Here is a 14,306-nt window from a genome sequence, read left to right as displayed (position 1 = left end):
TTTCACCCTCAACAAGAGGCTCTTGAGATCCTCTTCGCTTTCTGCCATTAGGGTGGTATCGTCTGCATATCGGAGGTTGTTGATAATTCTCCCAGCAATCTTAATTCCGATCTCTGATTCATCCAACCCGGCATTTCTCAGGATGTACTCTGCATATAAGTTAAATAAGCAGGGTGACAATATGCAGCTTTGTCGTACTCCTTTCCCAATTTTGAACCACTCGGTTGTTCCATGTCTGGTTCTTACTGTTGCTTCTTGACCCTCGTACAGGTTTCTCAGGAGACAGGTAAGGTGGTCTGGTACTCCCATCACTTTAAGAATTTGCCACAGTTTGTTGTGATCCACACAATCAAAGGCTTTAGCATAGTCAATGAAGCAGAAATAGACATTTTTCTGGAATTCTCTTGCTTTCTCCATGATGCAGCGAATGTTGGCAGTTCCTCTGCCTCTTTGAAACCCAGCTTGTACTTCCGGTAGTTCTCGATTCGCATACTGCTGAAGCCTAGCTTGTAGGATTTTGAGCATCACCTTGCTGGCATGTGAAATGAGCGCAATTGTGCGGTAGTTTGAACACTTTTTGGCGTTACCCTTCTTTGGAATTGGAATGTAAACTGACGTTTTCCAGTCTTGCGGCCATTGTTGAGTGTTCCAAATTTGTTGGTATATTGAATGCAGCACTTTAACAGCATCATCTTTTAGGATTTTAAATAGCTCAGCTGGAATACTGTCATCTCTGCTAGCTTTGTTGTTACTAATGCTTCCTAAGGCCCACTTGACTTCACTCTCTAGGATGTCCGGCTCAAGTTCAGTGACCGCACTATCATGGCTATCAAGGACATTCAGATCTTTCCTGTATAGTTCTTCTGTGTATTCTTTCCACCTCTTCTTAGTCTCATCTGCTTCTGTTAGGTCCCTGCCTTCTTTGTCCTTTATCATGCCCGTCTTTGCACAAAACGTTCCCTTGAGATCTCCAATTTTCTTGAAGAGATCTCTAGTCTTTCCCATTCTGTTGTTTTCCTGTCAAACTTCTTACACCCTCCCTCCCTTCCATCCTGGAATTTAAGACCGTGTATGTGGGATTCCCAGCAGTCTCCCATCCAGGCATTGACCAGAGTTGGATCTGCTTAGCTTCCGCCAGGATCTGCTTAGCTTCTTGAGCCTTCAGAACGTACCCTGAATGTTTGCTTCTTTCATTCACAAAATTACCCCTTTTGGTGACCGATGGCAGATATTCTAAGAACAGAAATGCCTTGCTGTATCAGATATATTTCATCAAGTCTCCCATTCCAACAGTGGACAACAAGAACCTTATGGCAACTCACAAGAGTGGTAGCTTTTGTGTGTGTGTGTGTGTGTGTGTGGGAGGTGTCCCCCAGCATGTAGTAATGAACAATCTGTATGCAGTATAGTTTAGTAAATGATTCAACACATGTTCAGAGCATGGGCCACCCCTTTAGAAACCTTGACTTCCAAAAGTATTTAGTTTACAAAACTCCAAAAGAAACCATTCAAAATACCAAGTTTTCCTGAGAAGTAACTGAGGGGAAAAATGAAAGTGCACCCTTTATGCATGCTTGTTTTTATAGAGGGTTCATTTCTAACCTGAACTGTGGCAATATTGCTTTTAAGAACCTAAAATGCCATTACTTCAGCTCTTTGTAATGCCTGCATAATGCCTGATATAAATTTAGACTTCGTGGAAATTCTCCCTTAAGTGCTTCGTTACAAAGACAGTTTGCATTTAGCAAATTTGTTCTCTGTTGAAGCAACTTCTCAGATACTCATTTCAGCTGGAATTTGCAGAATTCTAATTACCCATGGCCCATCTTGAGAGGTGGCACTTTAAATGAAAAAGTGGCTTTAAAATGATGTGGCAAGACAGTCATCTGCAAAACATTGCATGGGGAGAGGAAACAAGAATTGTTTACCAAGCAACTTTCCTTAATGAGGCATCATATGCAGCTTGGAATAACCATATCTCATGTAGAATAACCATCTAATTGAAGCATGGAATTATAATCTTTTAAAGCTTTTATGTTTAATACCTTTTAAAGGCTATTGAATTTGTACAAACAAATCCTGGGGGCTTAATAAGAAACAAAGTGAAGATAATCTATCCATCCTTTTGTGTTCAAAAATTAGTGAATACTTTAAATGGTAAAAAGCAAAAAATGTCACCATTATTAAGGTTTAAATGTGAAATATAAGGATGGTTTTAAAATGTTATCCTTGATAGTTCTCTCTGTGTCCCACCTGAAACTGTCACTTTAAAAGCATGAGATACAGAAAGCAGGAAGAGTGATCCATTTGAGTCAACAGCACAGAACCAAACACGATGGGGCACCTTGGAGACAAAAGCAGCTGTTCTACAGCCAGAGGTGATGTTGACATTTCTCCTGCAGCCACTTCACAGCTGAACAGGCAAGCTGCTTTAAACCAAGGGACATGTTGCCTCTTCAGCTAGTGATTGAATTCTGGATACCTCTGGTTGTGCACACGTTTCTCCCTTGTGCACATACATGGTCCCAATGGTAACTGACTTCCCTGGTCCTGCAAGGGTCCATCTTGTCCCACATGTTCTTCAAATCTACATGAAGTTGCTGGGAGATCATGGGTAGTTCTGGGATGTGTTATCATCAATATGCTCTACCTCACCTTTCCATCTGATTCCAGGGTAGCTGTGGAAGTCCTAAATTAGTACTTGAGGACAGTGAAGGATTGGACTCTGACAAACTGAGGCTTAATCTGGACAAGATGGAAGTCGTGATGGTAGGAGGGAAGAGGTTTCAGCATATTCTAGAGGAACAGCACTCCCTTCTCTAACTACGGCCTTTTTTTAGAGAAGGCTAATACTGCCTCAGTTATGTATGTCTAGGTTACCTCCACATTAGACTAGTGCAACATGCTCTACTTGGGGCTGCCCTTGAAAATTGTTTAGAAATTGCAATTGGTTTATTGCAACATGTGTTTTTGTAGGCCATAGCCTACTTCATCAGATACATGATGTAATCAAAGACAGTGTTTCTATTTATATTTATTTATAAATACATTTATATGCCACCTTTTGGCCTTAAAAAGAGCCCCCAAAGCTTCTCTCAATAAAACAATTAAAATACAATAAAATCAATTTAAATGCAATAAAGCCAGGAGCAAGGTAAAACAGTCCAAGCACAATCAACAGAGGAGGACAGGACTTTAAACCAAACTGAAAGATGGGCAAAATTTAAAAGTCTTGACAGCTTATCTAAAGCTTAAAGGGTGCGAACCAATTGAACCCATCTAGGGAGGGAGTTCCACAACCTGGGTGCCACAATAGGAAAGTCCCTGTCTTGCATTCCAGCCAGTTGTGTGTCTGAAGTGGGTGAGATGCACTGCAGTGTTGAACCCAGTGGGTGGGCAGGACGAATGAGGCATTTGTAAAAATGAATCACTTTTGCTCGTGGTGTTGTGAAGCCATTGCATGACCCTCAAAAACCTTCCATCCTATTTGTTCTCTTGCCTTAATTGTCCTTTAATGAAGAGTCCTGGTCTTTCAATGTGTTTTCTACTTTGCTCCCTCATTTTTTAAAATCTCTCTTCCTTCCATTTGCTTCCCACCCCGTCCCCCAGTTAGGATGAGTGGGAGGAAATAGTTTGTCTTTGTAGAAGAGCAGTTTATAATGGTGTTCCCTAGGGATTCAATATTGAATCCAGCAAATGTCGTTATTTATTCTTGCTGAAGAAGTGGAGGTAGACAGTGAATCTGATTGGAAGGATCGTCATTTGGGTCAGTGTCTATACCCAGTTTAATGAAGAGCAGTAGGCTGCACTAATGAAACTGAGTGACTGGAGCAGGTGTAGGAGCGCTTTGAAGTAGATTGGAACCAGTAGATTGGATATAGGAGGCAATAGATTACAGGGGCAGTCCAGGAAAAAATTCCACCTTCCACCACTTAGCTAGAGGTAATGATTAGTGTCCAGCAGCAGAGAGAAATGCTGTTGCAATATGAATGCTTTTCTGTGTGAGTTTAGCCCAATGACTGGTTCACACTTGTAGCATCCAGTGACAACTGGCATGTGTGAATGGGCCATCACAGATCTAATGCTACAGATAGAACTCTTCTATCACCTCCAACATAATGATTTTCAATGGCATCAGTTCATGTAATTGTACTAAAAATGCAGTGATATATGTAAGTGTGTGAACCAATGCTTGGTCAGCTAAGGACCTTGATCTATTTCTGGTTTTATTTATTTTAATTTTTATCCTGCTTATTCTATAGTCTCTGGGCAGCTCATAAAATAGCACTAAAACACTAGAAATGCTAATAAGCAGACCAATATTAAAATTACAATTGATGGATCTTCTGTTGTCAAACAACTGCTAAAACCTTGATAGAAAGAACACATTTGAGAGAGGGCACACAGCTACTTACTAGGTTTGGCTGGTTATCCTGTAGTTTCCTCCTTTGACCAATATTGAGTGATGGCGCATAGGCTAAACCCTGCCTGATCTCCCCCATTCCTACAACTCTTGGCTCATTGCTAATCTAGGAGGTTACAAAGGCGTACATGACAGTTGCCAGGTCTTTAAAATGACACATGACAGACAGTTTGTCTTTAAAGCCCTCCAGATGCTCTTGGACTACAGTGCCCATCATCTCTGCCCATTGGCTATGCTGGTTGTGGCTAATGGGAGTTGTATTCCAACAGCATCTGGAGGGACACAGGTTCTCCACCCCTGCTTTAAAGGATAAGGGTGCAATCCTATGCATGTTTAGACAAAGTCCTACAGCTCCCAGTTGCACGGCTAGCTGGGGCATGCTGGCAGTTGTAGGACTTTTTTCTGTCTAAACATGCATAGGATTGCACCCTAATACTGGGAAATACTGAAAAATTCCACTATGTTGCCTCCCCATAGTGGGATGTTTGAAGTGGTTCGATGTGCCTTTCCAGAAAATCAGTTGGCAATTTTAAGAGACTTTGTGATGCCACAGTCCCTAGAAGGAAGAATTGTAATGTCTGAAATCCTTGCTTGTGTACTTGACTATATCCATGCTGGTCCTTAAACTCTTAGACAGATTTATCCTTCCCTTCCCTTCCCTTCTCTTATTTGTTTCTTGTTTCTTTTGCTCCCCCCCCCCCATTTATTTGGCGTGAAGAAATGTCTCCTTTCATCCAGAAGTGAAGCTTCCATTTGTACCGCTAAGTTTAATAAGCACAGGACAAGGCTATGATTCAGTTCTTAGTCCAACCATCTAGTTATGGAGAGGATAGATGTGATATTCTCATGGCTTTGGAAATATTTCAACAAAACATTCCCAAAGCCATAGTAAAACTGGGTAACAAATGAAACTCCCTAAAACATCTTGTCAGGTGTTCTCTAGAGTTTTATATGCATTCTTCTTTGTGTCTTGTAGGCCTCATAGAGCAGTTGGCATTAGCAGTTTAAGTTTCCTTTCAGTCATTTCATCTTTCTGTTTTGTTGCAGAAGTGATCCAGAAGGCAGTGACCAAATCCCACCTCCGCCAGTCACCTGGAGTCAGGTGTCAGGTTTCCAACCCATCATTGAATCTAATCTGAAGAGATGCCTTAAAGAAATATCCCAGCTGGATACCTGGCAGGCATTGCAACCTCTTACTACAGCCTATCTCCTTTACATGGGGGTGTATTACAGTAACTGCAGTCAACAGGTGAGGCCTGTGGAAACGAAGCAGTGTCTCCTGCCTAGTGTCTTTGGGGTTCCTACCTTATTCCTCAGTACAGCTGTCAGCCTGAGCAAAGGTTGGAGTACCACCAGGAGAAGGAAGTGGAGCAATCTAACTGAAATGGTGTAGGAAGTGAGTGTTTTATGACCTGCTGTACCCCTGGTGGCCATTTTGTGAGAGTGCCCACAGCACTCATTATTCCCAGTGGGCCCACTGACCCTAGTGTAGGGCAGAGGTGGGCAGATTTCAGGCTTGGTGGATCTACTGTGTTTTTTATTAGAACCTCAAGATCCATCAACCAGAGCCACATGCAAAATGGTGGCCTTGTGGGGCTTCTGTACACTTAGAAGGACCAGGTGTCTTTGAGCCAATGCTGAACCCAAGATTTTATTTTTAGGACCAGACCTGATCTCTGTCCTTTCAAACACAGATTCACTGTCACGAGATTTCTTTGTTTCCCCAACCTAATTAGAAAAAAAAGGTGGGGAAGCCTTTTTGTTGTTGCTTTTGTTAAACCATTGGAAGTCAGAAATTCTTGCTGATCTACTGCAAATGATCCTGAAATCTATCAGTAGATCCTGTTCTATCTTCTGCTCACCCCAGGTGTAAGGGTCTACCTCTTGAGCTCCTTTTGTGAGTCCAGATTAACTTTGAAGCTGACTTCAGTGACTTTCAGTCTTACAATTTGCCAAGGCATTTTGCAAAGTGAAATCCGCATTTTTGTATGGGGAATGTATGCAACTAGCCATTTTATAGTCTCAGGTGGATTCCAGTGAAAGCTCTCTTGCTCGCCTAAGAATTTTTAAAGTCATTGTATGACCCCAGAGCCAAACTGGCACATGTCCAGAGGAGGATGACAAAGATGGTGAGGAGACTGGAGACCCAGTCCTGTGAGGAAAGGTTGAAAGAGCTGGATATGCTTAGCCTGAAGAGATGATTTAAGAGGTGATACCATAGCCTTTGTCAAATATCTGAAGGGCTGTCACATGGGTGATGGAGCAAGTCCGTATTGTGGTGCTCCAGCACATTCTTAGGACCCAAACCAGCAGGTTCAAAAGACAAGAAAGGGGGTTCAACTAAACCTTAGGAAGACCTTCCTGATGGCACGACTTGATTGACAGTGGAACAGATTGCCTCGGAAAGTGGTAGACTCCCCTTCATAATTAAGCTAAAGCTGGATGGCCACCAATTAGGGATACTTTAGTCAGTGGGGCGGTGAATCCACTCCGGGTTTCAGTCAGAACTCTAAAGGTGCTTTGCGCCTTGATAGCTCCTTTAGAGTTCTGACTGAAACCCGGAGCGGATTCACCGCTCCATGGACATCGGAGCCACCAGCCTCCACCAGCTCTACTATTGGATTTCCTGCATCGGAGGAGGTTGGACTGGATGATCTTTTGAGGTACCTTCCAACTGTATGATTCTGTCAGGGATTTATCTGCATCCTTTTTTACTGGGATGACTTGGGGCAGGATCAGATGGAAATAGAGGATCAGGTCAATGTATCTCTTCCTTATGCAAAGTGAGAGAATGTCAAAGAGTCCTCTAGTCAAATGGGAAAGTTGGATGGGAAATATTTCTCAGACTTGGCCCATAGTTTTCAGCCCATGTTGAAGTGATCTTCACGATGTTACTTAAAGCCACTAGTCAAAGGTTCTCTGAAATCATCAGACAAATGAAAGTAATTGTTAATACTTGGGATGCTTTCGTTATTTGATCGTGGATGCAGAGCTGTATGCATTCTGCCCATGCATAGTACATGATTGTCATGAAGCAAAACCTGAATCTGCAGCATCCTGAATGGAAAGGGAAAGAGAACCAATAGGTGTGACACTTACTGGGCATCAATTGTTGACTTCATTTAAAAGCCTTCATAAAAACTTCTGTTTTCCATTTTCTCCACAGCCATCAGTAAACCCTATTAACTGCTTAGAGGAAGTGGAACATCTGACATCTGCAATGCTGCTTCCTCTCCTCAGCCAGCCGCCCATGCAGACCCTGTGGGAAATGCTCAGGTAAAACTGAGATAGGTTCCTGCTGCAGGTCAACAAGCTGGAGATACTAGTCCTTTGGGGAATTACAGAGATGGTGCCTTGCCTACTATAACAGCCTTGCAAGACTGACGTTCTTTTGGCCCACCAGGCCAGGGAGGCTGTGTTGTGTCATTCTGCTCCAGTCCCTATTTGTCCTTTCCCATTACTTCCAAAGTAATTAGGCAAAATAAACACATGCTAATTTGCATCATTTATGCAGGTCATTAAATCCCGCTTTTCGGCACAGACTATGAGTTTATTTTGGTGCAGGATATATTTTTGGTGCAGTGTTGAGAGCCGTCTCAATAGGTAATGTAATATTCATTCCAGAGAGGTAGCCATATGTTAGTTTGTTATAGCCAAACAGCAGAGTCTGTGGCACCATAAGCAGATACATTTGACACAGCATAAGCTTTGGGGAGTGTACAGCCCACTTTGTCAGATGCATTGAGCACATGAATGAATGTTTATGCCATAACAGTTTTTTAGGTTTTGACAATGTAATAAGCCCCTCTTGTAACAAGGATGCATGTACTGAGTGGGTCTCAGTGGCCAGAGAAATTTCGGATGCCTCTCAGAGGGGTGCAAAGGGACCAGCTGCAGCAGAGGCCTGACGCTGACATCTGGGAAGGAGTTTGAGGCTGTAGGGCATGGCCAAGAAGAAGAAAGGAATACGTTTAAACAGCTTGGAAAGCCTGGAGTGGTGGCACATGTACATGGAAGGCGCATCTTGGCCTCTAGCTCACCAGCCACCAGCACAGAGGCAACAGGTTAGCTGAGACCTCAGGTTTATATCCAGAGTTAGGCCTACTTAGATTAGTCCCACTGAAATGAAAGGGACTTAAAGTAGTTATGATTAACTTAAGTCCCATTCATTTCAGTGGGTCTACTTTAAGTAGGACTAACACTGGATACCTCCCTCAGTCTGTCGTCCATCATCCCTGGAAAGAAACCAGGTTAAGGCAGGGATGGCTCAGTGGGGCATCTTCATCATAGGGATATTTCTGTTCCTCGATTCTTTACATACTATGGATGTAAGAAACTGTCTTATCAACAAATCCTTATCCTAGCCTATGATACTTTCTGAATTTGTAGCAAGAGCCCTGCTGGATCAGACCAAAGGCCTGTCCAGTCCAGCAACCTGTTTCCCACAGTGGCCAATCAGATGAGACTAGAAAGCCCCAAAGTAGGTGTATTGATCTGGGGTCCTGATTGTGTCAGGTCCCATCCAAAATTGATTACCAAGATGAAACAAAACCACTTGTGCAAAAAGATGACAGTTTATTGATAGAAAATAGATGCAGAACATACATGCAAAGAAAGATCACACCTCTTTCCAGCTAGTGAAGCTGGCATAGTTGTGTGTCTCTTGGAGTCCCCACAATAGACAGACGCCATCCCTTGAGCCACAAGCTTCTTCAGGCTGGCAGTGCACTTTGCCCCTTGAAGCGAGACCAACTTGGCATGCCTTAAACAATGCTTATATACCTTTTCTTCCATGCCCTAATGGATGCATAAAGCAACACAGTCAAGGCAATAAATTACATATTTCAAGAGAAAGAGGTTCCAACATTCCGATCTGGGCTTGGAAGCTTCCCAGCTCTTCATGGAGACATAACACTACGCTCTTATCTGAGAGGGTTCAGAACGACCTGGAAAGAATCAAACTGCTTCATGCCTGCACAACTGGCCTTGCCTAGTAGCAACTTTCCTGTGTGAGGCAGCCTACTTAATTACCTAAAGGCTGCTTTCTATCCTAGGTTAACACAGGCCTCTATGCGGCTGCCAACAGCATATAAGAGCTCTGTGAGGTCCACATCTTTCCTAACTAACCAACTCAGTACAGCAGGATATGAGTGCAGTAGCCTTATCCCACTGTTGTTCCCCAGAAACTGGTATTCAGAGTTGTACACTGCCTCTCTGATCCTGGAGGTAATATACAGCTATCATAATTAGTAATCAGTGTTAGCCTTATCCTCCATGAACATGTCAAATTCCCTTTTAGATATCTCGGTTGCTCACCCAATCTTGCGGTACCAAATTCCATAGTTTAACTATGTGGTGTGTGAAGAAGACCATAGGCTGTGGCTAGAGAACAAGGAAAAGCCATCACCTCCATGCTCTGCTTATGAGCTCCCAAATGCATCTGGCTGGCTGGCCGCTGTCAGAAACAGGACCGATTGGTCCTTGGTCCAATACAGCAAGGCAGTTCGTATGTTCTTATAACCATGCTTATGATATACGTATTAGATACTGTATGGGTACCCTGCATGTTGAATAGCAACAATGAGCTTTTCTTTTCTGTAGATGAAGGATTGGCTCATATCAAGTCTTTGCTTTCAGAAATATATAGCAGGAATTCTGGTCATACTCTAATGTAATGATCTAGATACTGCAGCTCAGGGCAGAGGGATTTGTAAATTGGCCATGTAATTAAAAAAAATGCAAGCTTATCTAAATAAAAACAACCCTGATGTGGTTTGAAATTCTTGATGTGAACTAAGCGCCTTTATCATGGAGCTAAAACAGGTATGAATCAATTGAGGACCTATCAGCACTGGCAAAATATTAAATAGGGCAATTTTATACATGTCTACTTAGAAGTAAGCCCCACTGAGTTCAGTGAGACTTACTACCTGGTAAGTATGGATAGGATTGCAGCCTAAGTCTACACTTTTAAGTACAACTGAAATTTGCCTAGTGGGTGATGGCTTACTGTATGGGATTTTTAAAAATGAGTTGCTTTATTTTCCTCAGTAAAAGCCTTTGGGTGTAATGCCATTCTTTCTCTTTCTCCATGTAGGGCGTGTTCTGCTCTGTGCAATCCTTTGTCCTGTTCTCCTACACCAGAATCTCTCCCCAGCATTGTTTGTCTGAGTTGCACTGGAGGCAAGCCCCTGATGAGTTTAGCAGGCTCTAAATCACCTTTCCCTTTTCTTACTGCCTTCCTTGTCCTTGTCAACAACATCATTCACATACACAAAGGGCTGGTTGGCAAGGTGAGTACTGCCATTTGGTTGGCCTGTTGTTTACATAGAACCTTTCTGTAGGGGACATGCTCTACCAGCCCAAGAGCAGAAAGGGCCCTTAGTAGGATACTTTCTGCATTTGGGATGATAGTGTAACTGGGCACTGTAACAATGACAAGTTTTTTCCAGTTAGTTTGTCAAGCAGCCAATAAAGCCAGGGGTGTGTTGGGTGAGCCCTGCTAAAGGCTAACAATTATACATATTGGTTGTAGTCAGAGATCACACTAAACTGTGATGACATGAACATGCTTATCCTTCTCCAGACTTGGATGCTCTCCCCTCTCTTCTCTTCCCTCACAGCCGAAAGGAACGGTTCAGAAGATTATACTTCCATTTTTGGATTACCACAGCTTGCCGTGTCATCTAAAACTGGAACTGTAATTACCATTAACTATGGTTAGTTTAAAACAAGCCAACTTCAAAATGTGGTTTCTGAAGCTGGCTTGTTTTAATCTAGCCATAGTTAATGTTAGCCATAGTCTGTCCAGGCGATGGGGCAAACAGAAGTGAGAGCTTCCAAACTCCATGCTAAACCATAGTTTAGCATTATGTCTGAATGCAGCCTGGTAGGAACACTATATTCATGCTGACCCACATACTATATTGTTATATGTTAAGTAAATAGTGTATGCTATACTGATATAGAAGTGATTACTTACTTAATATTAGTAAGCATGTAGATGGAAAAACTAGGAAATACCAGTGATAAATTATTGGCCACTAGAAGTGTGAAGAGCTTTGGAGCACGTAAAACTGACTAAGTGTGACAATTACTGAATACATTTAGAGAATGATGGGGAAAATCTCTAAACTTTTGGAAGGCCAATTCTGAATTTCAGCCTCCTAAGGAAATTTCAGCATTATGAATATGCATGTTGTATAATAATGAAAGCATATGGAATGTGTGAGTATTGGTGTGGTTCCTACAAAACATATTCCAATAGTATCTTAACTACACTTACTCATGAAAGTGGCCGTTGAAAACACCAGACCAAATTCATGAGTGTTTATAAAATGTGCAATGTTTACCATATTGCATTATACACATGGCCAGACTCGACCCTAGTCCATACCACCTGCTGCCAGTAAAGATGAGAGCTGAGGATTGTGGTCATGTGGTTCTGTTCCTGCAGTCAAAAAGCAAGGCTGGGAAACAGTCCTGCCTGTAAAGAAGTTGGTAAGGCACACAACAGTTCCCAAAGAAAGATGGAATACTATCGGTAGCTCCCTGTTTGGGTCGAAGTGTCTTGAACCAAATTGTAACAAGGGATGCCGAGGGCCAGATCAAGTGTCTGGCTGTTTTCTGAAGTTTTTTTTTAAATGTGGGTAGTGAAGAGTAATGCAGAGTGCATTATTCTCTCCTGGGAAGCCATCACTTGTAAATTCTCCCAATAGACAATGAGAAGGATGTCGTAGTGGCTGATTGCTGGATATGTGAATGCCATTTCTGTATGGCAGAAGCGAACAGCCCAAAGAGATATTCTCTCAGGACTTAGGTGTTTATAATTGCATCACATATTATTTTGTGTTTTTTAAAGTATGCATCTATTCTGGATGTGAGGGGTCTGAAAGACTATCTGCTCCAGAGCCAGACTGCTGGACTGCTTTCTCTAGCCCCCTCCTCTGCATGGCTCTTGCGCCATGAGTACCACTTTCAATACTTTGTGCTTGCGATCGCTCAGAAAATGGTAAGCTTTCTGCTTCAAAAATCTATTCTGGATTGCTTATTTCATCTGTTGTTGTTGTTGTTGTTGTTGTTAATTTCTATACTGCTCAGTAGCCAAAGATTGAAACCTTAAAAATACAATATACAACATAATATAAAAACCATTTACATACAGTTAAAAACAATCATCAGTACAAATCCCAGAAACGGTTAAAACCTTATCATATACTGTCAAATGCTTGGGAGTAGAGGAAAGTCTTAACCTGGCAGTGAAAGGAAGACAAGTTGGTGCCAGGCAGACCTCACTAGGGAGACTGTTCTAGAATTGGGGGGCCACCACTGAAAAGGCCCTCTCCCTTGTTGTCATTCTCTGAACCTCTCTCAGAGGAGGCACCTGGAGGAGGGCCTCATATGACAGTCGTAGTGTAGAGATGGGTTCATAACTGGCGAGGTGCTCTGTCAGGTATTTTGGTCCCTCGAATTGGGCTCAGAAAGGTACAGGCAGCCAGTGCAAGTGGACCAGAATTGGTGTTATATGTTCAGATCTTCTGGTCCCCGCTATCAATCTGGCCGCCACATTTTGTACAAGCTGGAGTTTCTATCTTCAAGAGCAGCCCCGCGCAGAGCGCATTGCAGTAATCTAACTTGGAGATTACCAGAGCATAGACTACTGAGGCCAGGTTATCTCTGTCTAGATAGGGGTGTAGCTGGGCCACCAACTGAAGCTGGTAGAAGGCACTCCATGCCGCTGAGTCGCCAGAGACAAACATGACTCCAGGAGAACCCCCAAGATAGCACCTGCTCCTTCAGGGGAAGTGCAACCCCATCCAAAACAGGTTGAACACCATCCATCCAGTCAGAAGAACCACCCACCAGCAGCATCTTGGTCTTGTCTGGATTGAGCTTTAGTTTATTAGCCCTCATCCAGTCCATTGTCATAGCCTGGCACTGATAAAGCACATCCACAGCTTCACCTGATGATGATGGAAAGGAGAAATAGAGCTGCGTGTCATCAGCATACTGATAGCAATGCACTCCAAAACTCCGGATGACCCACTCAGTGGTGTCATGTAGATGTTGAATAGTGTGGGGGGCAGAAGCAACCCTTGCGGAACCCCATACTGGAGAATCCACGGGACTAAGCAATATCCCCCAAGCACCACCTGCTAGAACTGGCCATCCAAGTAAGAGCAAAACCACTGTGATGAGTACCCCCCGTTCCCAGCTCAGTCACCCCAGTAGGATGCCATGGTTGATGGTATCAAAAGCTGCTGAGAGATCAAGGAGAATCCAAAGGGCCCCAAACCCAGTTTCTCTCGCGACACAGTTCATCGTACAGGGTGACCAAGGCTGTTTACATGCCAAAACCTGGCCTCAACTCCAGCCAAAATGGGTCCAGATAATTGGTCTCATCCAAGAGCGTCTGGAGCTGGTTGGCAACCACGCACTCAAGAACCTTGCGCAGGAAACAAACATTTGTCACCGGCCTAAAGTTGTTGAGAGTCCAGGGAGGATTTCTTCAGGAGTGGTCTCATCGCTGCCTCTTCCAGGTGCCCCAAGACCACCCCCTCTGTCAGAGAGGCATTAATCACCTCCCTGGTCCAGTTGGCTGTTCCCTCCCGGCCAGCTTTTATAAGCCAAGAGGGGCAAGGATCCAATATGGAAGTGGTTGCATGAACCTGACCAAGCACCTTGTCAACATCCTCAAGCTGTACCAACTGAAACTTATCCAACAAAACTGGACAAGGCTGTGCTCTGGATACCTCACCTGATTCACCTGCTATAACGCTGGAATCTAAGTCCTGGCGGATGTAAGAGATTTTATGTTGGAAGTGCCTAGCAAACATATCACAGCGGGGCTCTGATGGATCCACAGCATCCTTAGGGCCAACAT

At 43.3% G+C, this 14,306-nt stretch overlaps 1 protein-coding gene across 3 annotated transcripts in view; it reads left to right on the top strand.

Annotated features, from left to right (window-relative positions):
* The window catches only part of RPAP1 (RNA polymerase II associated protein 1), a 70,474-nt gene that overhangs the window by 43,879 nt on the left and 12,289 nt on the right, over positions 1–14,306 (top strand). For all 3 annotated transcript variants that reach the window (XM_084846066.1, XM_084846055.1, XM_084846047.1), the window contains 4 exons: positions 5,471–5,672; positions 7,590–7,699; positions 10,521–10,716; positions 12,285–12,434. In XM_084846066.1, the coding sequence (XP_084702192.1) occupies positions 5,471–5,672; positions 7,590–7,699; positions 10,521–10,716; positions 12,285–12,434 (658 nt within the window). The remainder of the gene's footprint in view (positions 1–5,470; positions 5,673–7,589; positions 7,700–10,520; positions 10,717–12,284; positions 12,435–14,306) is intronic.

Source organism: Heloderma suspectum, chromosome 1 (genome assembly GCF_057233095.1).
Source record: "Heloderma suspectum isolate Gila_16-S chromosome 1, 16-S_ref, whole genome shotgun sequence".
NCBI classification, from domain to species: Eukaryota; Metazoa; Chordata; class Lepidosauria; order Squamata; family Helodermatidae; genus Heloderma; species Heloderma suspectum.
The sequence above is the reverse complement of the archived record's forward strand: the minus strand, read 5'-3'. Positions and strand labels throughout refer to the sequence as shown.